The sequence below is a fragment of the Streptopelia decaocto genome (assembly GCF_964273445.1).
Source record: "Streptopelia decaocto genome assembly, chromosome: 1".
NCBI lineage: Eukaryota > Metazoa > Chordata > Aves > Columbiformes > Columbidae > Streptopelia > Streptopelia decaocto.
This window is the reverse complement of record NC_138663.1, coordinates 194,027,951-194,055,417: the sequence shown is the minus strand read 5'-3', so window position 1 is coordinate 194,055,417 and position 27,467 is coordinate 194,027,951. Positions and strand designations below refer to the sequence as shown.

General features: G+C 43.6%; 1 protein-coding gene across 1 annotated transcript; it reads left to right on the top strand.

Annotated features, from left to right (window-relative positions):
* Window positions 1–3,247: 3,247 nt before the first annotated feature.
* Window positions 3,248–27,205, top strand: LOC309435298 (E3 ubiquitin-protein ligase rnf213-alpha-like; the record flags this gene model as incomplete). Its single annotated transcript, XM_082043373.1, has 20 exons — window positions 3,248–3,277; window positions 4,330–4,450; window positions 6,136–6,218; window positions 6,909–6,966; window positions 7,552–7,591; window positions 7,916–7,984; window positions 8,088–8,264; window positions 8,885–9,099; window positions 11,062–11,333; window positions 18,697–18,902; window positions 19,779–19,952; window positions 20,576–20,774; window positions 21,666–21,730; window positions 22,101–22,296; window positions 22,659–22,778; window positions 22,876–22,974; window positions 23,150–23,278; window positions 23,480–23,678; window positions 24,451–24,630; window positions 27,024–27,205. The coding sequence occupies exons 2-20, from the start codon at window positions 4,345–4,347 to the stop codon at window positions 27,203–27,205; spliced, it is 2,769 nt and encodes a 922-aa protein (XP_081899499.1). The 5' UTR covers window positions 3,248–3,277; window positions 4,330–4,344.
* Between the last annotated feature and the right edge of the window lie 262 nt (window positions 27,206–27,467).

Below are 27,467 nucleotides of genomic sequence, written 5' to 3'. Positions count from 1 at the left end.
CAACAGATTTTCCAACAGTGCAAATTCGTTATTTAAAACACAATGATTTTGAAGTCTACACTGATACTGAATCAAAAAGGATTTGAATTTTTGAGGAAAATGGAGCGGTATCCTGCTGTACATTTCAATGCCCTGAACACCGGTTTCAAAAGCTCATTTTCAAGAGGCATCTGAGGATTTGGGACCAGATCCTCCATGATATGTGCGTATGAAACTCTGAGTGAAATCACCAACAGTGAAGAGAAAGGGAAGAAAGACAAACAGTTGGCTATAGTGACCCCTCAGCCCTTTCAAAGACTGGTGAGAGTAAGAGGGCCTGAATACTGTGTTTTCTAGACCCAATTCCTGACTGATGAGGGCAGGGAATATTTAAAATGTCTGTGGTACATTGGTAAAGAGCTGCACTATTCGAGAGAGCAGAGGGTAAACTTCACAGGAAGTTTATACAAGGTATTTTATATTATTTCTGTCCTGTTGAACTCTCTCAAATGTTCCTTAGGGAGGTCCTATATCCACACAGCAGAAACTGAGCACAGACATGAGTTAATACATCTTGATTATTAAGTCAAAGCGGTTGCTCTTCATCAAGGGATAAACTCAGCTCATGACTTCTCATGGCATTCTAGTACTCTTTAGCTTTCTAACATGGCATGGCAAAATAAGATGCTAAGTGCATTACCAGGCTAAGGGGAAAATCTAGAAACACATCAAAACTTATGTGTATGCTCTATATGTACATTTTCTCCTTTACACATTCATTTTTTCAAGCCTTTCCTGATCTCTTTTTTTCTTATGCAGTACTATATATAAATTTTACAGGTTAGCCATGTGTCTCACATACGTCATACCAGGTTCAGCACTTTTTGACATTATAGCCATATTACTTTACAGCTTAAAGCTTGCACTTTGCTCCTGCCCAAAACCAACCCTCCTAAGTAAGTCCAAGCATGTAACTTTACAGGAATGCATGTCTTCAGGAGGGATTTTTTTTTTTCTGAACAAGTACAATCACTTTAATCTTTTATTGGTAAAGGACTAGCTGTCGCATAGATCATCTTATCCACAATTCATTCGCTTACGTTGAACGCTATGGGCGTCTCAAGCACCTAGTTTCTTCTCCTTGTACTTCTGCAGAGCTGAAAACCTCTTAAGGACTGACATCTACCAAGGCTCCACAGCGAGAGACTGTGCTATTTCAGTCAGCTAATCTGTGTCCCTGTCGACACAAGTCATTCCCAAGGGTATTGTTTTTGGTGGTAAGACAAAGTGGCAGCTCCTAACGAGAGCAGGAGATAAGATATCAAAATACATAATCTCTTTTAGCTCAAGGAGCTCAGATTTTTCTAAAGTATTTACTTTACCCCATCACCATGACTAAATGTCTTTGCTACCTGAAAATCCCAGTAGAAGAGCTCTTCCTACCTGGTCCTTGTCACATACACACCAGTCAGCTAACTGGAAGTATCAGGAGGGAGAGCCCTACTTTGCATAAACTGTGATTTGAACGTTAGTGACCTTTGACCCTAATGTGCATGCTTAATTGCCTTATACATATTAACTTCTCTGCCCTGAGATGCCTAAAGTAAGATATAATGAACATACAATGTATGTAAACCCATGTTGCATGTTCTGTGCAGTAAGTGTGTTGGAAAGTTGTAAACTCTGAGTACGTCGGCCAAAGGGGAAAGGAGGAGTGACCTTGCAGCCAGGAAACTAGTATTTAAGGGGTTTTGATCCTCCTGTGTGTCAAGAGACCCCACAAGGACCCACCTTGTGGACTCACTTATGCCCCTACTGGACTCTTCCTTTATTCAAACAAAGTAACATCTTTTATTCCTGTCTCCTTTGTGAATACTAACCTCTAATGCAGAGAATTTTCTGTACAGCTTGGGGCTCATCCAGGAGAATTCCACCATTCAGCGACGGCAGACAGCGAACCGATCTGGCAGCAGGCCCACCGAAAAATTGTCAGCGGTCAGTTCCTTTCTATGGCTGCCAGTACCCTGGACAATCAGTTTGGTTCCTGAGACTGTTCAGGAGACATTTTACATGGCCAAAATACCAAGTAGCTGAGGGACATCACTGGTGAATTTTCGGTAGGGATGATGTATCAGTATGTCAGAAGAATGTGGATGAATGTGGTTAAGAGGGAAAGTAGCAGGGAATGAATTGTATGTGGTTGGCGCATTGCCAGAGGTCCATTTTGTTGCCACATCCTGGTCGGATATAGAGAAGAAATTGCAGAGGGTTGAAGAGTGGTGGGGTGAGTCCCCAGAGGAAATGGTGAGAGGTGCCTGGCGAGTGTGTGTGAGAAAAGATAAGGAAAAAGTTAATAATTCAAGGCATCTGCAGAACTGGTCTCTGCAATACCCTACACACCTTTCTGTGTACCATACACACTACTTGTAATAGTGATATGGATTTTAACATGATAACTTTGATTGTTGCCCTGTTCTTAAAATTAGGTACAGTGATGTGTCATAGAGGATTGACTTAGGGTCCTCTCTTTTGAGTGAGTGCGGGCATGCTGTGGGTCATCATTCTTGTATGGTCGTATGGTAATAATGTCCTCAACTGGTATATCAAACCAGCAGTTTATCAAATGTTGCTGGAGTGCTGATTGATTTTGGATTACCCCACCCCCACTTGCATTGGTTTCTGTCATTTGTTTTCATTCAATCATTTGTTTTCCATTCCAAATGGAAGTTGTTCTAAGCTTATTATTTATTTGAAGTCATTTGGGGTGCCTCTGTGACAAAAGGCCCCAGGCCCCTGAAGGCACAAGGGTATTTGTAGGGCTCAGACACTGTGAGGATCCCTGGGGCACAGAGGGATATGTGTGTGGGGTGGAGTAAAGATCCCTGTGGGCACAGGAGGATCTGTGGGGCAGAGACACCAGTGGGATCACTGAGGAACCCAAGGGATTGCAGGAGGGGGTGGGATCCCTGGGGTGGATGCACTCCAGGATCCCTGAGGAAGGGGGAAACCCGTGGGGCTGAGGCAGACCCACATGACACCTTTGCCAGGGAAGTGAAGGGCTGCCACACAGCCCGGCAAGGTGGACACACATCCTTGGTATCCTTGGCTTTTGTTCTTGTTGACAAATTTTGTACTTTGCCCTTTTACGGGGAACTACCAGTGCTCCACAGTGTCTTGACCATTTCTTTCATTTTCACTGATTTCCCAGAAACGGCAGCCTGCAGTCCCGGGGCAGATATAAGAGGCGGTGACAGCCCAGCCCAGCTGGGAGATGCAGCTGAGGCAGCCACAGCATAAGGTAGGAGCTCGGCAGGGTCCTGTCCTGGGGTTTTGCTCAGACCTTTCCAGGCTTTAAACTCAAGGGAAGCGGGAGGCTTTGGGGGGGATATTTCTGTGGGTGTTTTCCCTGCCAGGGTCTCCAGGGAGCCCTGCATCTCTGCCAGGACTTCGCCTGCTCTCTCTCACCCAGCTTGGCCCCTGTTCTCACCATGCAGAGCTTCAGCTGCTTCCAAGCTTCTTCCTCCAGACTCCTGTTTGCAGGCTTCTCCGGGGGGCATGCCTGGGGATGCCTTCATTTCCTCCAACTCAGTTAATGACCAGGCCAGAACAGGGTGTCCGGTCTCCCCGTGTACCTGAAGCAGAGGCAGGAGGGTTTACAAAGCTGTTGGAAATGTGCTGCTCCCGCCCCTTCCTGCATCACAGGAAAAAATACTTGGCAGCAAAGGGGAAAAAATAATTGCCTTTTGAATTGTCTTCTAGTTTTGCTGTTTCAGAGCAAAAAACATAACTGCAAGTATGGGAAAGGGATTGGGCAAGTTTTCAGCTTTTAGAGACCAAGCTGCAGAGAGAGAGGGAGATATGAGCAATACACAATACAGCTGAGAGCAGTATCAGGAAGGAAGAAGGGGCGGATACCAGAAAAAGGGTGAAAGCGCACAGAGAGAGTTCAGGGCAGAAATTTCAGCTTTTCTTTCACTTTCACAAAGCAGAGCTGGACTAAGCGGAACTGTATTTGTCTGGAAAGTCCCAGTCCATAGAAAACCCTCAAAACACACACATGAAGTCGCATTTCCAGGAGAGGGTATAAAAAACACCTGTTCTTTCCATACTCTTGAGCACTCTCAGAGGTGTTTGCAAACCTCTACAATGCTTGAAGAGGGGTGTGGAAGCAGTGGGGTTGTAACCACTAAATGAGGGTCTGCTCCTCATTGCATGGGACAGTGACGGGGAGGTAAAATGACCAGACCTGGGCTTCTCGGGCTGATCTTTGTGATCTTTTAACATTTGCTTTAGATCTTTAGCTTCAAAGCTGCAAATCTCGTTGCTGAAGTTTTCTCCTTGGCTGCCTAGGTTTGAGCTGCTGCAATGGAGAGTGCAGAGAGCAACAGAGAGGATGAAAGCAGAGAGGAACCTCATCCCATGTCTCCATCTGTCCAGGAAGGTGGCAGCAACCTCCTACATGAGAAAGGAGGTAAGAAGGAATGTTGCAGGTGGAGGTGATGTAAATAGCCACCAAACTATCCCTGGTGTCTCTAACCTAGCACCTTCCTCCTCTATACAGTACGGGAAAGTCCAGTAAAACTAACTAGTAAAGAGCACTTGCCTGTTGAAGACTTTCAGCTCCTGTAATGTAGAGTTAACTTTAACCTATTGTCCTGCTTTTGTTTAAAACAAGATCAATTCTCTTTTAGTGAATTTTCCTTTCAGCTAAGTTCTTCTAAGTAACTGCATTTTTCTGAGGTTGATTGCATGTTTTTTTGGTTGGTGTTCACTCAGGACCTGACAACAGCCAATACAGTTTTAGTGAGCTAATGATAGGAATGATAGGAATGGTAGGAATGGTATGCAGAAAGGCCCAGGTTTGTCAAAGTCACTGATAAATTTTGTATGTGCCCTAAGTGAGAGGGGCAAACCTACATAGGAGAGGTGGACAGAACAGATGACCAAAATCAACCCACTAGATATTCCATGCCATTCATGTCATACACAGTGTAAGACTGGGAGATCACAAGGGTCTCACTCTCCTTGTCCATGGCCTGTGTACAAAGAGAACCCTGCCCGTTCTCTTGCCTGCAGTCCTGATCCTCATTGAAGTCCATGCATTCCTGAATCCAGTTCCTGTCCACTGCAGAGTCCAGTTCAGGACTTTGGGGTGCCTGCCCTGCAGCCTCTGGCATGACGCCAGCACCCCCTGCAGGCCAGGGCTGTGCTAGGCTGGGAAATTCAACATTGGTTTTGTATATTTTGCATAATTTTGTCTCATTATTAGTATTATTAGTAAAGTATTTTTAGTTTTCCAACTTGTAAGTCTCTCTTGCCCTTTCTCCTATTCCCTTTCCTTGATGGGGAGGATTGGGGTTAGTAGAGAGCATCTGCCACACTTTATTGTTGCCCTGCAATAAATGGTGACACCTGTGTTTAAAATGCCTGAATGTTATTTATAAAGAAATGTATACAACTGTATATAAAGCTGATTTCCCACCAGTCCTACCAGAAACAAAAGAAAGAAAGGCCCAAAGAAAGGCTGTCTGCAAGAAGCAGCATGTCACACTTGTGTGACAGTCAGTCTCTTACCTCCTACACCAGGGATTTAATCTGGGAGTCTGCAGAACTAGATGAAGAAGATGTTACAACTTGTGCTAAAGGCACTGTAATAACCTTTGGCCCCAGTGGGGACACGCACTTTGCCTTCACATTTGTATGCTAGTCCCAAGCAATGGGGAAGAGCAGTGCTGACGTGCGTGTTTTTATGGTGCTGTCAGCAAACTGGATGGCTGGCTGAGCATCACGTTCCAGGCACACTCTGCTCGTGCCACACGAATTTGACACAGGCAAGTTTGTTTCCTTTTATCCTTTACAATGACACTTTTTTTTTTCTGTGCAATATTGTTAACTTTTCACTACTAAATCCAGATAAGTGGCTTGGATTAGATGTACCAGCTTTTGGCTGGTTCAAATGAGTCCACCCACTAGCATGGAAATATGGGCTCTGTGACTGCTGGCCCAGCTCAGATCTTTCAGCAGATGCTAATTGGAAAAGGGCAGCATTTTAAAAGCAATTGATGTTCTTTCATTATTAGGAGAAAGTTTAGCATAATTATAGCAGATATCATGGAGGTAGACACTGTGTTCAATACATGCATTTTTTTGCACCAGGAATGAAATCTGCAGCACTGAAAAGTAACAAGCAGCAACCTCTCTGCACAGACCATCTGAGAGATACTGCGCTTGGATCCCAGGTATGAGCTCTAGGACAAAACTTCGAGGTGGGAACCCAGTTTCTCTAGGTCATGGATGGTCAGGTTACATGATTTCTGAGTGTCACTTAGACAGGATCTGGAGCTGCAGAGAAATCCAGGTACCCACCCTATAAGACCTGAGCTTCACCCTACTTGGTGTCTGCAGGGTCTGACAACTAGGAACACACAGGCAGTCAGTCATTTCCTTCCCCCAAGTGGGATGGGGGAGAGACTCAGAAAGGGAAATAAAACTTGTGAGTTGAGATAAGAAAAGTTTAATAGGACAGCAAAGGAAGAGAAAATAACAACAATAATAATGATGAGAATGTCACAACTGAACTCCTTGGGGAATCTTGAGGACATGGATGAGAGCTGTATTTTCCACCTCAGTAGCACACAGGACAGCATTGATCTTTTGGGTATGAGGTGTCACTAGCATGGACATCACAAGGTGACAGCCTGAGTTCACTTACATTCATGCTGAGATATAGCTCTGCTCTTTACATTCATAATTTGCTGTGTGCAAAGCAGAAGCCATGAAAAGAAAAGTTGGAAGAAAGACTGAAGTACTTCTTCAGCTCTGCACCCTCCCTGGCACTGTGCCTCCTGTGTCATTTGGGCTTTTGGGTTTGCATTATTGCTGGGGGTCTCTTTTTCTTTAACTTTAAGACTTTATTTTCCAATAAAAAGGTCCTGGGTCACCAGAGGACAGAGGAAACAGTGGTGCAAAGAAACTGTAACAGAAGAGGTAACTGACAAGTGTATTTTAGCATCCCCATCTCTGCTCTAGCGCAAATTTGATGCTATTGTGAATAGCAGATCTGAGTGTGCAGGGCCTGGTTGGGAGTCAGAGGCTCCTGGTAATGTCACATGTAAATTGTTTGAATGCCTAGAGGTACTTGGCTTGCTACCATGAACTGCCCTTGGAGGAGAAAGAAAATTGGTAAGAGAAGCCTCAAAGCTGATTGTTCAGTGTAATTGTACCTGTCATCCTTCTGCTCCTTACCCCCATCCATAACTCCACCAATGCCAACTATTGTCCTTAGGCCCATTCCTTGCCCCCACCCTTGCACCCGGCAGTACAGATAGCTCCATGTCCCCGTCTCCAGGAAAGCTGTACCACATACTGGTGGAGCTTGGCAAGATAGGTGGGAGGTCATATAACAAGTGGGCCAGGATTCTTGGTTCCAAGATCCAGAAGACCACACCCAAGTTGTAAGGATTTTAACTTCAAGAGCTTCTGTCCCATTCACAGTATGCAACTGTCTTCTGTTTTTTCTTGGCTTTGTGCATGTTCTGCTGATGTTAACACAAGCATTCTCCTCACTTGCAGGTGACCGTGAAAGTGAAGAAAACCTGGGATTCAATAGCAGGTTTGTTGATGTGGGGGTCTATGCTGTGGGATTTTCCTTCAGACCTCAAGGAGCTCTGTGAGATTGCTGGGAAAAGGCCTGTCTTTGGGAGGAGATGTAGCTTTAGTACTGTAAAGCTACTCTACCCTTAAACTCCTTCCTCCACCAGCAGATGAAGATGGAGACAGGTAGAGGCCGTCCAGGACTGGAGTTGGTCTCTTTACAATGCCCCTTGGTGTACGGCATGCTGCCTGTATCTGAGTTAGTCACACAGTGGCTTGATACTTGCATGTAGACAGTAGTAAATGCTGTAAATGCTTTATGGTAATCTGGATATTTGTACAGGACTGGAAGAAATGATGCAGAAGATACTCCTCTTCCAGGAGCTGCAACCCCAAGCTGGGAGAAATGCATGTGAGTGTCTGAATGCTGCCCTGGTGGATCAGGTGAAGATGGTGACAGAGTGGTGGAAGGAGGCTTGATGTTGACTTTGCAGTATTTCTCTCCCTTCTAATAGCTTCCTGGAGAATCCGTATCTGTCCAGTGAAAGACTTCGAACAGAAGAAATAATGACCTTAGAATTTGTTGCTGTATTGCCAAAAAAATTCTCTTTTTCTGAAGAATCGTCCATGATCTATGTTGCTTTTTACAAGAAACCTGGACAATACCAGAAATTTGCTGTTATGAGAAAAAGGTAAAAATCATACCTAAATGTATGTTGATGTCACATTTCTGAAAGCATATGGCTCACCCCAACTTCAGGGTCCCAGCGTGGGCTCCAGACAAAGACACCTAAATTTAGTCGTCTGTAGAAGTGAGGTATACTGTTAAGTCTAACTTCTGTATGTCCTGTGTCAGATCTGCCAGATCTGCAAGGAGGTCTAAAACATTATGGAGCTTCTGAAATGTCACCAGACAGCTTGCATGAGAGAAGATGGAGTGAACAGAGTCAACTCAGTTCTGGTACAGTTGCAGCACTCAGCAAGAATATCTCTAGATGTATTTCCCGTTCTTCCTACCAAGGAGCTTCAGCTTTGGCTAGGATCAGGGTTGTTCACATCAAGACTTCTTACCAGTTATTTTTATTTCTTTCCTGCCTGATAAACCTTCAAGCTCAGGTCAGGCTGCCAAGATTTTTTCTGCCACTGTAAAGGCCAGAGACATTTTGTGGAACTTTGCATTTTTGAATGTGAATGTTAGCTGCCCGTTCTTGCTGCATGAACTGATCTGTACAGCTAAAGTCCATCTGGGGTTGAACCTGATGGAAGCTCCTTTTGGCGTAGTAACTAATTCATCCTCTTTGTTCCATTCTAGAGGAGAAGTGATCACGGGCTGTGCGAGGATCCCCATTTCTGATCTACAGAAAGGACCAATTTTTTATAAATATGCTATCCTTAAAAATGCACTCTCAGCTGACCGTGAAAGTAGAATATGGGATTTAGAGCATGTATATGGAATGGACTCCAAGAATACAGAAAGTCAATTACATCGAGTGTTAAGCATTCCCAAGGAAGAGATCAAAGCAGATGGTAGGTGTCATACTTCCTTCAAAAGTGAGACTCAAATGAAGTATGACCAATAAATCCTTGCATGCAGCAAACAAATATAAACTCTCTTGTGTTTTGCCTCTCAGTGGGGCAGCACCTGCTTCCTACAACAGAAGCATTGTCATTGTGGGGATTTTTGATACATAGGCTCATGGGCTACTTATTTAACACAAACTCTTTATGTAAAGGACACACAAACTATTCTGGAAAGAGTGTTTAAGTTACTTTGCTTTTTCCCAGAATAAAATCAGACTTTTCATTGTCAGACAAGGAAGAGTGTGTAATAAAGTCTTGAATCACCTTTGCATCTGCCATCAGGCTTCAGTTGCAATTCCAGAAGGGTGCAGGTGAGCTGGACGCCCAGTTTCAGATCTGCCACCCTGTGCAGATGCTTTGAATATGCCAGAGTGACTCAAAAAGTAGTAGACGTCTATTGTTGGGGCATTTGAATCAGTTATGGGCTATGCACACCAGGGCCATCTAAAGCACAGTTGAGAACTCCAGGGGTGAATTTAAATACGCATGGTGAGTGTTGTGCTTAAGTGGCTCAATTATTGCTGTTGCGCTAAAAATATTAATTTGGCAGAAACTAAACCCCCCTTGTGTTCTACCTTGCCCTCAGTATATTGCTGGGGGCTGGGAACAGCTGAGCTTAGCTTCTGAGTGACGCCCAATTAAATCAAAATGACCTCAAGTCAGCACTATAGGTCCAATTGTATTCAACAGCCAATCTGGCATTATGTTAAATTCACATGATTAGGGATTCACCAGTAGTGCAGTGTATGGTCATGATCATTGAATTCATGTGCTTGCACAGATTCATTCATAGTATAATATATACCATAAGTCTGAGCTCATCCAATGAGAGAGTCTCACAACTAGATCCACAGATAATGAGTTTTAGTAAAGCAACAGGTAAAAGTTCTTTTATATTGCCATTGATATAGTACAGTGTGCAAAAAATACACTTTAGTTGCAAAAATACACTTTGGCACCAAATATACATATATTCTAAGATGACTATATAGCACTACTAATATGATTACAAATACAAGCTTGAAGCCTCGGTTTCTCAGGGAAAGACTTGGCATAACCAAGTTTGCAAATCTTACCGAAAGGCGTCCCTTTGGGGGCAAAGATAGGTTCAGCCTGTCAACTGATCCCAGAAGTCTGCAATGCTGTCTCTTTGACTTCTCTGTGATGATGTTTTCCCTAACTTATGCCCATTCTTAGGGTATTTTATATTATTTTCCATGTTTAGGTGGAGCTTGAGTGACTCTAGTAATACCTTTGTTATTGATTGGTGTAAAATTCTCTTGTTTCAATTTTAAAGGTATAGACTTAAAAAAATTCAGGGAAGATGCTCACAAGAGAATGAAGGCATGATGGAGGTGTGTAGCTTTTGGTATGGAGGTGTGTTTTTGGTATTGTAATGAGATTATAATGGCCAAAGTTCATCCACAGGGCAAATTTCACCACAACTACTGGCTCAGCAAATAGCATTTTGGATGGAATGGAATATTATCTCTTACTTGACAGCAACTATGTGCACAGTTCCATTTAGTTCCTGTATCTGCCTTGTACATGGAGCCTGCCCATGATATCTCCACACCACTCCACCCTCCATTCTCTCTGTTGTTCCCTCCATATGTGAACATCCAAGAACGTAGGCCAGGTGGGGTGGGAATGGGAACCATGGCAGAGTAGATTCCTTGCATACCAAGCAGCTGCCTTATGTGCCAAGGATGTGGACATAAGTTTATTCTCAATAACTGTACCTTTGATAATTAGTTTCAATAATTTGCCTCCTCAGTAATTATTCCACAATGGCTCAGCTAGGCTTGACATTCATGTAAAACAATTTGTATCATTAGCTCGGGGCCAGTTTAAGACTCATGCTTTATAGGTTTGAAGGTTCATTTACAAACCCTTTTTCTTCCCCAGGAACATGGACCATTTTTGAAAACACGAAGTGCTATTTTAATAGGAAAAAGAAAAATTACTTTAAATGGTCTTCAACAACAATGCCCCAAAAGTCTGTCAACTGCGGTATCATAGAACACCTTGCAGAGGAATTTCTCTGCCACATCAGGCTACAGAATGGATTTAAGAACATAGAAAGGAAACTGAAGATCTACACGGAGAGCTTCAAAATCTGTCTCGGGGATGCTGCAAAAGGCGAACCCTATTCTCCAACTAATCTTACTGAAGAAGTGGTAAGTATACATAAAGCCAAAGCAGCAAGGAGCTCCCAAGCAGAAAGACCTCTGAAGAGAATTTCTGCAGCTGACTCTAATTCCACATAGGATTCTGAACCACAGACAGAAAACATCAAAAAGCTGACCCAACTGGTCAGTGAGCCTACTAGGGAAGGTAGCCCGCTGTTTGTGAACAGAGAAGGACTCATGGGTAATTTGTCTGTTGGAGGTCTTATTGGGCATAGTGATCATGGATTGAGTTTTCTATTCTTGAAGAAGGAAGGCAGTCAGCAGAACTACTACCTTGGACTTCTGGAGGGCAGACTTTGATCTGTTTAGGAGGCTGGTTGGCAGAGTCCCTTGGGAGTTGGCCCTGAAGGACAAATGTGCCCAGGAAGGCTGATTTGTCTTCAAGAAGGAAATCTTAGAGATACAGGAGCAGGCTGTCCCCACATGCCAGAAGGCGAGCCATAAGTCTTGCCTGGCTCAGCAGAGAGCTTTGGCTGGAACTCGGGAATAAGAGGAGAATTTATGACCTTTGAAAGAAGGGGCAGGCAACTCAGGAGTACTACAAAGATGCTATGAAGTTATGCAGGGAGAAAATTAGGAGGGCCAAACCCCAACTAGAGCTGAATCTAGCTACTGCTGTTAAAGGCAACAAATAATGTTTCTACAAATACATCAGCAACAAAAGGAGGGCTAAGGAGGATGCAGGGGGGGGAACACAGTAACAGAGGATGATGGAAAGGCTGAGGTAATAAATGCCTTCTTTGCCTCAGTCTTTAATAGTAAGACCAGTTCTGCTGCAGGTACCCAGCCCCCTGATCTGGAAGACAAGGATGGGGAGAAGAATGAAGCCCTAGTAATCCAAGGGGAAATGATTAGCAACCTGTTACACCATTTAGACATACACAAGTCTATGGGACCAGATGGGATCCATCCAAAGGTACTGAGGGAGCTGGCAGAGATGCTCACTAAGCCACTTTCAACTATTTATCAGCAGTTCTGGCTAACCAGGGAGTTCCCAGTTGACTGGAGATTAACAAATGTGATGCCCATCTACAAGAAGGGCAGGAAGGAGGATCCAGGGAATTACAGGCCTGTCAGTCTGACCTTGGTGCCAGGGAAGGTTTTGGAGCAGATCATCCTGAGTGCCATCATGCAGCACATATAAGACAACCAAGCAATCAGGCCAAGTCAAGCATGGGTTTATGAAAGCCAGGTCCTGCTTGACCAATCCAATCTTCTATGACAAGACGATCTACTTAGTGGATGAGGGAAAGGCTGTGAGTGTTGTGTACCTAGACTTCAGTAAAACCTTTGACACTGTATCCCACAGCATTCTCCTGGAGAAACTGGCAGCTCATGGCTTGGACAGGTGTATTCTTCACTGGGTAAAGAACTGGCTAGATGGTCAGGTCCAAAGAGTTGTGGTGAATGGAGTCAAATCCAGTTGGTGACGGGTCACGAGTGGTGTTCCCCAGGGCTCAGTATTTGGGCCAGTTCTGTTTAATCTCTCTATCAATGATCTGAATGAGGGGATCAAGTGCATCCTTAGTAAGTTTGCAGACAACATCAAGCTGGGTGGGAGTGTTGATCTGCTCAAGGGTAGGAAGGCCATACAGAGGGATCTGGAAAGGCTGGATCATTGGGCTGAGGCCAATTGTATGAGGTTCAAAAATGCCACATGCTGGGTCCTGCACTTGGTCACAACAACCCCAGGCAGCACTACAGGCTCAGGGAAGAGTGGCTGGAAAGCTGCCTGGCAGAAAAGGACCTGGGGGTGTTGATTGACAGCTGGATGAACATGAGCCAGCAATGTGGCCAAAAAGGTCAACAGCATTCTGGATTGTATCAGGAATAGCGTGGCCAGCAGGACTGAAGAAGTGATTGCCCCACTCTACTTGGTGCTGGTGACCCTACCTTGAATCCTGCGTTCAGTTTTGGGCTCCTCACTACAAGAAAGAAGGGCAACGAAGCTGTTGAAGGGTCTGGAGAACAAATCCTATGAGGAGCAGCTGAGGGTTCTAGTGTTGTTCAACTTCATGAGGTACGGCAACAATCAATTTGTGTCCCAGAACAAGTGGGCGAACTTTTTCTACTAACTCCGCAGCTGCTGCTACTGATCTAAGGCAATGTGGTGAACCTTTGATAACTGGGTCAAGAGCGACTGAGTAATAACCCACAGGTCTTTCATAGGGTCCATGAGGTTGTACTAGGACCCCCTTTGCAATACCACCCTTCTCGGTAGCATACAAAGTAAAAGGTTTAGAGTAATTTGGCAGGCCCAAAGCTGGGGCTGTGACTAAGGCTTGTTTTAAAGATGCAAAAGCATCGGTTAGCTCTGGTGTCCAGACAATTGGTTCTGGAGCTTTGTCCTTTGTAGTTTCAATAAGTGGTCTAGCCAATTCACTAAATCCTAAAATCCAGGGTCGACAGAACCCAGCTTGGCCAAGGAAAGCTCTCATTTGTTTCTTAGTAACAGGTGGTGTAATTTGAAGAATAGTATTGATTCTGTCGGGATCAATCTTTCGAACTCCCCCTGCTAAGACAAAACCCAGGTATTTTACCTCTGGTTCACAGAATTGTAATTTGGCTAGTGAGGCACGATGACCCTTATGATACAGTCGAATGCAAAGGTGCTCTGTATCAATTGCACAGGCCTCTCGAGTTCGGCTAGCAACAAGTAAATCATCAACATATTGAATCAGGGCAGACTTGTTTGGCAACTCAATATCTTGGAGATCATATTTGAGAATTTGCGAAAACAAGGTAGGAGAAGCAGTGAAACCTTGAGGGAGCCGAGTCCAAGTTAATTGGCGACCTTCCCAGGTGAAGGCAAACAAAGGTTGGCTTTCTTCTGCTACAGGTATGCTAAAGAAAGCTCCTGTCAGATCCAAAACAGTGTACCAATGCGCCCAAGATGGAATCTCGGTTAAAATTAAACTTGGATCTGGTACAACTGGGTGTGGGGCTTCAACATAATCATTGATAGCCCGTAAATCTTGTACAAAACGGTACTCAGGATCTCCGTCCTCATCCAGTCGATTTTTACTAACTGGAAGAATTGGGGTGTTAAATGGACTCATAACAGGTTTTAGAATTCCTTCATCGAGAAAGGTTTGAATTTGTTTTCGCAAACTCGGTAATGCAACAGCTGGTATTGGATATTGCTTAATAGCAGGAGGGGGGCCTCCTTTAGTTTTAATAACAACAGGTAGTGCAGACTTCAAAAGACCAATATCTTTAGTTGTACGACTCCAAAGTCCAGAAGGGACATTCCGCAATTCCCACGGAATGGCCACTTCTTTCTTCGGAGTATGATCTAAAGTAAAAACACTGCCAACAAAAATTAATTTAGCTTTGTCTTTACCATAGGTTAATTGAGTGCCAAATTCTTGTAACAGATCTCGTCCCAGCAAAGAAGTCGGTGCCCCCGGAGCAACAATAAAGCAAGCCCATGTAACTTTATCGCCTAAAGTAACAGGGAGCGGTTTAGAGAGAGCATGGTTAAGCACAGAGCCTGTAACACCTTTGATAGCAATCATTTCCTGCGATTTTTGCGGCACATCAAAATTAAGCAAAGAGAGAGTAGCTCCAGTATCTACTAAGAAAGAAACAGATTTTCCATTAACATCAGCTAAAACATGGCCTGTAGGTGAAATTTCTAAAGCCATTATACGATTATACAATGCTTACTGAGAGTAGCTACGACGATACGGGGGTGGAGCAGAAGGAGCTCCAAATGGATTGCCAGCAGCAGCAGGTGGAGGTGGAGTAGCTCCCGGTTGATACTGGGGTCGCAACGGGCATTCACGTTGCATATGTCCTAAATTACCACACCAAAAACAGGTTAATTGCGTTGCGTCATTCATAGGGCTGGTAACAGCAGGGTTTGTGACTGGGAAAGAACCCCCCATGGATGGAAAGGAACTTCCCATCCTAATTCCCCTGCCAAGAAGTCCCCGACCGCGAGGAAAACGAGCTTGGAATGCCCCACGGACCCCTTGGGGATACCCACGCCCTCGGTTTGCAGAAACCCCTTGAGCTATGGCTACAGCTAGTAAGTTCATATCTTCCTGTCTTTCTCTCCTATACCGGCGGCGTTCGACCTCACGTTCTTTCTCCTGCCGAAGGCGCTCAGCCTCCCTTTCTAATTGTAGCTTACGTTGTTGCTCTTCTGTACGGCCGTTATACACAAAATTAGCAACAGAGAGAACTTTCTGCAAATTCTCTGCTTGCCAGCCAGGCATGTGCTTTTGAAAATGCTTCCGAATATCAGGGGCTGACTGAGTGACAAAAATGCTAATAGCCAGTGGTTCTTGAAAATTATCTTCTGTCATTCCTCCATACTGTATTAAAACTTTTCTTAAGCGGTGCCAAAAGTCTCCTGGGTGTTCATCAGGAGCCTGTTGGCACTCTGTAACTTTTGACCAATTAGTCACTTTTTCATCACACTTTCGAATTGCTTCAATCAGATTATCAATTGCAACTAAATAGGTAGCTTTTTGGTCTTCCTCATGTAAGTTCCAATTTGGATCTTGTTCTGGCCAGGGATTACGTCCCTGTGTCTGTTCAGCCAATTCTTTATCTTTAGCCAGGATCTTTTGTTTTTCCTCATGTGTAAATAGTTCGGACAAGAGTGTTTGCATATCATTCCAGCTGGGAGAGTAATCTCGGGCAATAGTTCGAATAATTTTAGAGCACCGCTCCGCGTCGTCACGGAGTCGCGGCATTTTATCATGCCAGAGTAAAAGATCACCTGGTTTCCAGGGGTAATGTGTAGTAACCCCGAGAAGTGGAGGCTGGTTGCCAGCATTATTACGACCAGCTCTAGGATTAGGCACATAGGATAAAGTCATGGGGAAAATACCTGCAGGTGAATCAGTTTTGGACTTAGAATTGTCACTTATTTCATCATCCAGATAAGCAAGTAATTGGTGTTTATTCATGCTCTTCTGGAGTTGCTTTCGTTTTCGTATATCAGCATAGTCAAACCACAAATACAAATAGTCCATTTGTTGGGGCTGGCGGTCCTCCAAGATTTTACGGAGAGACTGCAATTTAGTTTCTTCAAAGGAGCCATAAATCGGCCACCGATCATCAGGGAAAGCCCCAGCCACTCTGCTAATAAAAGGCCAATCATCTTGGCAGAGGGCGATTAATCTTTTTATGTGCAACCCTGCGGTTCCCGACAACCTTCCCCAATTTGAAATAATTTCAGCAAGAGGTGTATTTTTAGGAACTGAGGGTCCAGCCCCCATCCTTTTAAATATATTTAGAGACTTGAACTCTAAAATATAAAGAAAAGAAACAAATCGGGAGAACAGGAGAGACTCGAACTCACCTGTCCCTGGCCAGGTCCCGTTGTTTCAGTTTGTGCTGCAGAGTCCCATCATCTGGGTCGCCAACTGAAAAAGGTTATTATGAAGGCGCTGGAGAGAGACTCGAACTCTCGTGGGTTACTCTGAGCAGTATTTATTGTAGAAGATTCGCAGGAACAGCAGGGTTGGATCACCTCCTCAGAGAGTGACAATCATACAGTAATACAGCTAGACATTATATAGGGTTCTAACAGGTATTATGCAACTAAGCAAAATTTATCACTGTCTATCACTATTGATGTCTTCTATTGATGTCTTCAGGTTCCTTCCGTCCCAGTGGTCTTCATGTTTCACTTCTTTCTTCATGTTCCACTTCGGAAAGTACCGAACGGAAAGTCCTCAGTTACAGGGCTAGCTTTGAAGTTCCACCTGCCTCATTTGTTATCCATAGTTCATCAATCTAGTACAAATATCAATCTAGTACAAAATCAGTAAACCTAAGAATAGCATTTATCAATGTCTAAGGATACAAAGCAAGCATAAGGTAACCACGCTCGTGGTTCTGGGAAAGGGCTATACAGGAGACAAGGCTGAAACTTGCAGCCTTAGCAGCACAGCTTATAACACTGATTTAGGCCTAAAATCCTAATTTCCTATTTTCCTATAACAGAGATGGCACTAGATCTGGCTGGGATGGAGTTAACTTTCTTCACAGCATGTTGCACTGTGTCTTGCATTTGTGGCTAAAACAGTGTTGATAACAAATTAATGTTTTGGCTATTGCTTAACAGGACTTGTACAGCATCAAGGCTTTTTGTCTCCCTCAGTTCCTCACAGTGAGTATGCTGGTGGTGGACAAGAGGTTAGGAGGGGATGTAGCCAAGACGACCGACCCAAATTGACCAAAGGGATATTCCATGTCGTTGTCCTCAGTAATAGTAGCTCAGAGAAATGAGGAGGAAGGAGGGATATTTACTGTAAAGACATTTGTCTTCCCAAGCAACTGTTATGCTTGGTGAGGCACTGCCAACCAGGAAGGGCCTGAACATCTGCCTGCCAGTGAGAAACAATGTATGAATTATTGTTTCCTTAGTTGACATGTACAGCTTTTGTTTTCGCTATTCAAGTCTCGTTATCTCAGTTTATGAGTCTTCTGACTTCCCTTATATTTTCACCCTGGCCCACAGGAGAGGAAACTAAGTGCAAAGCCTGGTGGGGGTTTGGCTGTTGGCCAGGCTCAACATACCAGTGCTGTTGAATGGAAGCCTTATTTGAGCTGAGGTGCCATATCCACCTGGTATGGTTTGGGATTGCCACAGAGGGAGTCAGCAGGGTGTGTCCAGAAAAGGACTGGGTACCTAGGCTACAAACAGCTAGGTGAGGATGTTATCTTACATTGTTGATGTATCCTGAGAGGTCATACAGAGTGGAAGGCCTGAAATACACCCAGGCTCCATAGGATGCAGAGCAATGCCTTGCAGGTCATCTGTAGTGAAATCCCAATGAGAGGAGTTGAGTGATACATTCTGCATCTCTGTCTAGGTGAAAGTTGTTTATCTCTCTTTTGGGTTTCTCAGTCATGGAATCACACTCCTACACCAAGCTAGGCCTCTGAGGGAATCTCCAGTGTTCCTTTGGATTCTCTTTAATTTCCCAGCTCAGCTTGGAGACTGAAGATCTGTTTACATCTCGTAATCTGATCTTATTTTCATCTGTGGTGGGGCTTCAGCATCCTAGAATGGACAGCTAGTAGGCTCCTGGTGCTGGTGTGGATTCAGCATAGAAGAACTGCTTTGTAAACTTACGACAGCCAGGAAAACTTCCCTGTGGTAGTGCCAGGGCAGTGAGACACAACAGAAGCTAAGAAATTTGTTAGCTGTTGCAAAGACAGGAACCTGTCTTTAAGTAAGTGGTTAAACTGAAAGATTTTTGCCTCCAAATAATGATTCTTAGCAACTTCCATCTTCCATTCCCCTTCCTGAACCCTTCCCAGCTCCTCAAGTAAAGTTGTCCTATCTGTCTTGGTGAAACTCCTCTTCCTTATTCTCTTTGTCCAGTTGCATGATAACATGATAAAGTTCATGGACAAGATATTGGGATGCCTGGAGACAGAGGAGCATAAAGGTGATGGCCTGCTTTTTGCCTTACACACCTCATTTTGTTATAACATCACACTAAGCAAAGATAGAATCATCAAGGCTGAAAAACTCTTCCAGGATATTGGCCCATTTCAAGGCAAATTCAAGCATCTGAGAGGAAAGAGGTAATTAAAATTGTCATCCTGCTTTCTTGAGTTACAAATCCTTTCATAGTCATTCAGTTCATTAGGACCTGTTCACTTTGGAGCAATTGTGTGAAGACAGAGTTGGAGTGTGGTCCCCCAACACTCTTTTCCCTTCACTTCAATGCTTCCTAGCTGTATTTCTGCCACTGGCTGCCATGACCAGTACAATGTATCTCTTCTGCCAGGTCTCCAATGGAAGGAGAGATGCAGGTCCTATTTTTGGCAGAAATTGATTTGAGATTCAGACCCTTACAATTATGCACCTCTGTAGGTGTCCGGGGTTCTGTTATAATCGTTGGAGATCCAAGACTCAGCTGGGCATCAGTGTCATTTTAGATGCCATGTGCTCTCTCATCAAGTCTCCTGCTGAAACTTTGAAAGGATTAATGTCTACCAGAACTTCTGGTTCATATCTGAAAGCCCTGCAGGTCTGTCTTGAGTGTCCCAGACATCTCAAAGAGAATTTGGCATTTTTGCATAGGCAGCTGAATTGAGCCTTACAAAAATAGGTATATTAGGTCACAAAATCAGATTACTGTATTCTGTTGTGCTCTTTCGGTATAATCTATAGCATTTGAGTTATTTTTCTTTTGATTTTCCTTTGCTACATAAAACTTATGAAAGGAGACTGGTTTGGCAAAGCTGGGGCGGGACTTATTTGTTGTACATGGATATTTGCTGATAAGATCACTAGATCCAAGCTCTCCCTCTCACACTACTTCATGGATCCATAAGTTGGCAAGATGAATGCTATTGGGTTGAGGGGAAAGTACACAGCTCCCACACCATCCTAGGAGGTGTTTTTGTGAGCTCTGACCATTGGTGGAGATTTTTGGGTGTTCTCTTTCTTTTCAGCAATTACATTTCAGCTGTGAAGCAAATGTGCATAAGAAATAAAGGCAACACCTTGTTGATTTGGCTGATTCCATTGCTGTATGCAATCACAGAGAAGACAGATGACCCATTTTTTCCAGAAACCATTCCCTTACAACACTTGTTGGAGCTGAGAAATGATGAAGGGAAGCAGAGGTATGTTTGAAAGGGAGAGATCACCAAGGCTGGGTCACGGTACAAAGCTGTTGTACTGTTAAAATATTTTTTCTTTGCTTTTGCTTTTGAACTTCTAACCACCAGAAACTTTGTTTCTTCCCTGGGATGCAAGCAATTGCCTTTCTGATGCATCCTACTCCTTCCCTGAGCTCTAACTAGGAGGAGAGTGTTTGAAGGCAAATTGGAGGAAGAGGAAGACTGAGCTGAGAATTGTGCAATCTCATTTAGACAGTCTGTTGGGAGTGATCTTAGGGAAAGAACCACCTCTAGATCCTCTTTTGAGCATTGTTTCACATGGAGAAATGTGGACTCGCTCCAAAATATCTTGTCTTCAAGCAAAGTGAGCAGGGAGAAAGGCACATATGTGCATTCACACAAGGTGGTATCCCCTGGACTGAATTTCTGAATAGCCTAGGGAAAAAAAAAAAAAGGCTTACTGTGTAAATTCACTTGCTATAAATTCCCATGTATCCTACTTAGTGTCCAGCAACCTCTTTTTTAAGTCCAGTACCTCATTTACCAGCCACAGAAGCACATAAGATGGCACAAAGTGCCTCCAGATGCTCCAAAGAGTATCTGCTGTTGATAGTTCTTTTCCATAGGAAAGTCCTGGTGATGATAGAGATTCAGAAGTCATTAATTGAAAGCTGCTGTCCACTAGCAAAGACGGTCTTGGAGATGCTGGCGCTGAAGAATTTCACCAAGCGCTCCCTGCTACAAATCAAGTTTCCACCTTACCTCCTTCTGAATACTGTGCACCAACGCACTATTGACGTCATCTGTAAAGCATCTCAAGTGCATGTAAGGCAATCAGACAATACACACAGTAGTAGATCAACTTATTGTTGGCGTTTCTTTGCTAGGTTATGGAAAGTTGTGCAATTTTGTACAGGTGAACCAGAAAGTCTCTGTCTCCTGAGGAAATTTTCAACAAATCCAAAGGGGTTGAATTATAGTAACCTGGAGCAAGAGCTCACTACCTATGTCTTGAGAGAAGGGGCAAAAGAGAAAATACAGGGGGATCTCATTCATTGGTTTTTGGCCTGGTTGAAAAATGACTAGCAAATGCTGTATTGAGTGAATTTTAATCACAGTCTTTTAGCAGTTTTTGCATCCTGTCCCCAGAAACAGTAACCAAAATTAACATTGTGGCAATGAACCAACTAGAACTTTCTTTAAAGTTGGAAAACTTCAAAGAGGGAAGTTAAAGATCTAACTTCATTTTTTAGGGGAGTGATTATTTTTAAATCAAAATTGGACTTGCATGAGGGAACCTACTTCCTGTCATTCTCACATTTTAACTAGATGGCTGTAATATACTCTGAAGCCCTGGAGAGGAATTCCACTTAAAATCAACTTATTAGTATTTATTATAGGGTTCACCCCCAACACACATTGATTTGTACTTGAAAAAATCTGAGGTGAGCCCTCCCACATCATCCTCTGAACTCCAAAGGTCTTGGAGAGAGCTGGCTTCTGTGGGATTTGAAGAGATTGTTTTAATAGGAACTAGATCTGCCTTTCCATGTGGAAGAGCTGAGGGGGGCAGGGGGGGGTCAGTCAAACATTGGCAGAAAAAAAAAAAAATCTCTGAAGCTTCACACTTCTCAGTTTTCATAGGAGACCACCTCAGCTCTAGGAGTGGATATGTTTTCACAGTTGTTTTCAGTGTATGTTTTTCCCTCTATTCAGGAAGAGGATTTGATTGGAGTTTTGAACAACATTGCTGAAAGGATGGCATCCTGGTTCAAGGACTTGTAAGTGCTAACCTTCTGAGAGGAGAAATCCTGGGACAGGTCTGTGGAGAAGGTGGGAATGAATGGCTACAGTTGTGGTTGAGCAGATCAAGGGAAGTTGTAGTAATTTTCTTTGTTTGTTGTACATCATAATCCTTTAAACCCCTCTGGGGATGAGGACTATGATGTGGGAAGGAGGTCCTGTTAGACAGTCTGCCTCCATCTCATGTTGTGGGATTTGACTCCAAATTCAGACACATAAGTTGTCTGAGATTGCATAGTGTTGTCCAGCAAATGAAAGACAGTTAAGCTCAAGGTTGCGTTGACTGGTTTTTAAATGCTGTCGTTAGAATTAGCACAAGAGGAGTATAGTGCTCTTCTGTGTCCACAGGCACCTGCCAAGGTGTATGGATCCACTGACGAAGCCTACAAATATGGAGGATGCCTTGCAGTGTCTGATTTCAACATATGTGCTCCTTTCATTTTCCTTAAAGCATTGGCATATGGTGCCATTTAGCTTGGTAACGTCACTGCTACGGATACTTGACATGTTTGCTGCAAAATCAGATGTGTTGCAAGAAGATCAGGTAAAAACAACACCCACAGCTTTCATGAAGACATATACCCATGTCTTTTTTGCTGAGAAGCATCAGGAGTTCAGGTTTGCTTCATCCAAACACAGACAACTAAAGGAGTGACGGCAGAGCATGTGGCTACCCTTCTCAGTTACTAGTTCTAACCTTGTCAGAATTTGTGCTGGGGCAGATGAGGAGGGTTTGCATAGACAGAGGTGCAAACAAAGCTGGTAGCTGATGTGCCAGCCATTTTTCTTCTTGAAGGCCCTTGATAGTTGTGGGAAGGACTTAATTTCCACAGCAGTTAAGGATCAAATGTCAGAGTAAAAATCCAACTCTCCTTGCCAATTCTCTCATTTTTTTTGTTTCCTAAGGAATTTCAGCATTTCACCTCCAAAAGGTTCGATGAGTTTGCAGATTACATCAAGGAGTGGCTGAAAAAAACCTTTCCCAGGCCACCCATGGAAACTAGACCGTTCCTGGAAAACATTGATGTGAGTAAAATGAACCCACACAAGGGATAACCACCCACCCTGGGAGGTCTGTCTGTACCCTGAGGCCCAGTTGACCAGCTTTACTTTTCTGCCACAGATGTGGCAACAGCTCTTCTCATTTAAGATCCTCTGTGTGGACTGGACCCAGAAATGGCAAATCCTGATACGCTCCACAGCAGAAAATTGGCTGAAGAAAGTAAGTTACTTAAGTCCAAGCAGGGGGTGATGGTCAGACTTCTCCTGATCCCAGTCAGTGTTTGGAAGATGAGAGCTGAGGTACAGAGAGGCATAACTCCTCCTACTGTGAGTTCCCAATTATATTGGGTAAGGCCCTAGAAAGCAACTGCAGCTTAAGCATTTCCTTCCTGCAGGTAGATGTCAGAAAACTTCTGGGCTTCTACTTGAAATTCATGAAGACTGGCAAGTGTTGGAATACAAATTTGGAAAGCTGCTTTACAGACTGTGTCATTCAAAGGATTAAAGACTTTGAGAAAAGTGAGGTACAGACTTTCTATCTAAAATCCACACTTCATTCTTGCACAATGGAGTTTCTACCTCCTGCCACACTGAGCTGACCACTTTGCTGGTTGTGCTTGTTTGGCCTGTGGTGGGTTAATGGAGCAGGAGAGGAATTTTCTGTAAAGGCATAGGTTCTGCAAAGCCTATTTACAACTAAGAGGAGAAATTTCTTGTCTTTACAGGAGGCCATGTTAGAAGAAATGGTTTCCGAAGTCCTCAAAACAAACAGGTCAAGTGTTGGGAAAGTGCTTTCTGCTGTTGTCGAAAAAGTATTCTCAGAAAAGATGAGCACATTGGAAAAAGATAGATTTGACAGCATAGGCCCAGCTCTTGCAGAGATGCTCAGCTCTTGTGTGATCTATGATCTCCTCTCTGCTTACAGTGAGTTTCCCACAGAGTTTCTCTTTTTAAAATTCTTGGTTTGAAACTGAGTTTTGATGGGTCCTGAAAGCCAAGCAACATCTGATGTACTTATCACTAAAATCTCACAAACAAAAGTTCAGCCATGAAGCTGGGTGAATGAAATTTGTGATCAAGTCCTTTCTCTTGCTAGAAGGTAATATGAGGTTTCACCAGCTCTGTTCAAAGATCTGCTAGGTTTGTTGCCAACACAAAGCGGAAGAGACCAAATATCCACATAGTCTCAAAAAGAAAAAGATGTTTCATTTCAGAAACTAAGAAGCATCTCAATTTTGTTGCTTATTCTTGGGAAATGTTTCATTTATTAAATGAAGGATATAAAAAAAAAAAAAAAAAAACACACAAACAAAAAAGCTCTCTGAAGATGAAAAAATAACAGAAATGCTAATTGAGAAGCACCCCAGAGGTTTGTCTCCTGCTTGAAGGCGGGTTATAACCAAAGATAGGCCAGGGTTTTCATGTACCTGAAACAATTGAAAAATGCTATTTTACGTTGACTGGGAACAAAGCAATATTTTTCCCATATGTTGGTGTTGGCCACTTAATTGGAAAACAACCAAATCTGCACAGTCCACAAAGATGGCTGTAACAGATCCCCTTGGTATTCACTGCTTGGGGTGGGGTGCTGTGAAGCTCCTAGCTCTTCTTGAGGAGGTACATTAAAAAGAAATCCAGTGGGAAAACTGCTTCTTCTGAAAGCACTGCTCTATCACTAATTTCATATATTTTACAGAAAAATCGGAGCAGAAGCTTCAAAATCAGATCAATGAAAGAGCAAAAATCCTGCTTTCCCAGTTTTCCAATTTCTTCTGCTGTTTGAAGCATCAAGTTTTCTCAGGAGAGATCCCCTGCAACATACTGTCCATCATCTTGCAACATCAAGTGCTATTTCAGAATATACTGTGCATCTGTGGTGAGTTCACAGTTTCCAAATTCATTTCTAAAAACAGTACTTCCATGTGATGTGTTTTCATATGCATGGGGCAAGTAAAAATATATATCTATTAGAAAGAGGCAAATAAAAATCTATGTATTGGAAAGATATCTAAAATACAAAGAAAACAAAAAATTATCTGCAAGAGAACAAACACAAAGAAAAAATATAGAAATTAAATACAATATTTGTAAGCCCTGTTAACACTATGAAGGATAGAAAACAAGACTTTTCTTCTGTACAATGCATAGCCGTTAAAATATTGCAGTGTTCTTGTGATTTATTTATAGAAGTGTATCTGTGTTGTTAGAATCATAGAATAGTTTGGGTTGGATGGGACCTTTAAAGGTCATCTGTAATAGTCCAACCCCCCGGCAATGAGCAGAGATATCTTCAACCAGATCATGTTACTCAGAGCCCCATCCAACCTGACCTTGAGTGTCTCCAGGGATGAGACATCTACCACCTCCCTGGGCAACCTGGGCCAGTGTTTCACCACCCTCACTGTAAAAAAATTTCTTCCTTGTATCTAGTCTGAACCTACCCTCTTTTAGTTTAAAACCATTACCACTTGTCCTGTTGCAACAGGTTGTCACAGAGGCACCCCAAAGTTAGTTTTAGGCAGACGAGTTCCAAAAGAGTCTTTATTCTAGCCAGAAAAATGCAGACAATAAACCAACTAGGAACAGATTTTGTACAATTAGTTAGCACTCCAACAACATAAAATACAGGTTCAGATATCAGTTGAGGAAATTATTGGGGCACAGCAAAAATAAGAATAATGAGGATCCACAGTGTGCATACATACACTCACAAGAAACAAAAACAGAGCCGCTGACTCCAGGCATCCACAAGAAATAATCACTTGCCTGGGTTAGACAAGGACTCATGCTTGCCTGGTTAGGCAAGGACTCGTTCAAGGATATATCCAGTAAATAACCACTCACCCAAATGAGGAGGTGAAGCACTGTCAGTCCCAGGAAGTCTTCTTAGATAGCACCCCAGTCTAAGGGAAGGGCTCCAGTTCACAGGCCCACAGCTCTGAGAAGACCACTCCAAAGGGGGCCTTCAGTGGGAACCCCATTTTATAGTCTGGTCAGATCTGGCTGTGGGCTTTATAACACAGTCCGGAAGCTTTGCAGTTACTCTGGGCACCTTCCCTGCTGATGACCCTGTCAATTGACTCAGGGTCCCATTAAAGATCATGTTAATTGACTGAGGGTCCCACCCCTTCTGCCCCACCAGCTGGTGGAGGTGAAGTCAGGGTAGGGGAGGATGTGACTATCAATACCTTGGTACCTCCCTAGGTGTGTATGTTGGAACAGGCACAGTGGCGCACAAAAGGTGCTAAAAGAGCCATCAACTGTCCCATTGAAAGCTCCAGATCTCAGGGGGATGTGCAACTGCCACACAGGCCCTGCAGAAAAGTCTGTCCCCATCTTTCTTATAAACTCTCTTTAAGTACTGAAAGATCACAACCTGGTCTTCCCAGAGAAACTGGGGCTGAACAACCCCAGCTCTCTCAGCCTGTCCTCATAGGAGAGCTGTTCCATCCCTCTGACCATTTTTGTGGCTCCTCTGGCCCCTCTCCAACAAGTCCATGTCTGTCTTGTACTGAGGCTTCAGAGCTGGACACAGGACTCCAGGTGGGGTCTCACCAGAGTGGAGCAGAGGAGCAGAATCACCTCCCTTGACCTGCTGGCCATGCTGCTTTTGATGCAGCCCAAGATACAATTGACCTTCTGGGCTGCAAGTGCACATTGCTGGTTCATGTCCAATCTTTCATCCACCAGTACCCTCGAGTCCTTCTCCACAGGGCTGCTCTCAATCCCTTCATTCTCCAGCCTGTATTGATATCTGAGGTTGCCCCGACCCAGGTACAGGAAGTTGCACTTGGCCTTGTTCACATGCGTCCACTTGTGGAACTTGTCCAGTTCCCTCTGAATTACATCCTGCCCCTCAGGTGTGTTAGTTGCACCACTTAGCTTAGTTCAGTGTTTTACTTTTTGTTTTCCTGTTGTTATTTATGCCAGTTACAGAATACACTTCAAGGTCATGATCCAGTTTCAAAATCCACCTATATTTAACAAAAACCTGGAAAAAAATTATTTCAAATCCTTCTCCAATAATAAACTTCATCCACATGTCTCAGAGTGTTTTAGACTTTGGCAGGGATCACATCAGAATGGCTCTGGGTTGATACTGCTGCTTCTACATTAGGTGACACAGCCTTTGTGCAAATTCAAGTATGTGTTTTTCACCGGCAGTGGTTATGTTTCCAGTAGCTCTTCTGTCTCTGCAGGTTATTTGCTCAAAAATCCTCTATATCTGAGATCTAAGCATGGGGGTTTTTTGTTTGTTTCTTTCCCCAGATTCCTCTGTCTCCAGCTGCATAGCAACAGTGCTGAAAGTCAGAAAGGAGGAATACGAGCAATTGGAAGAGCAAAAGAAGCAGACACGCTCATTTCTGCATCTATGCAGCAGCATAACGGATGTGATAAATGGTACCATCCCATTCTATTTGAGAGGATGGGATTGCCTATGTGGTTCTTGAATGGGGAGCTGCCTCCTAAAATAAAAAGCTGGTAGCAAATACTCCGGAAAATGGTGCTGCATGACTGTCTAGTGGCAAGCAGTGGCTCAGAGAGAGTAAGCGGGGAGCTCTTTAAGGATGGGGAAAGTCTGATAGGGGTTTATATACGGAAGGAGTCAGAATAGTGGGAAAACCTGTATCATGGGGAAAGATTAAACAGTGCCAGGTACTTCATGTTTCTAAGCGACACAGAAGGTTAGATTACCTACTTAGATAAATGTTT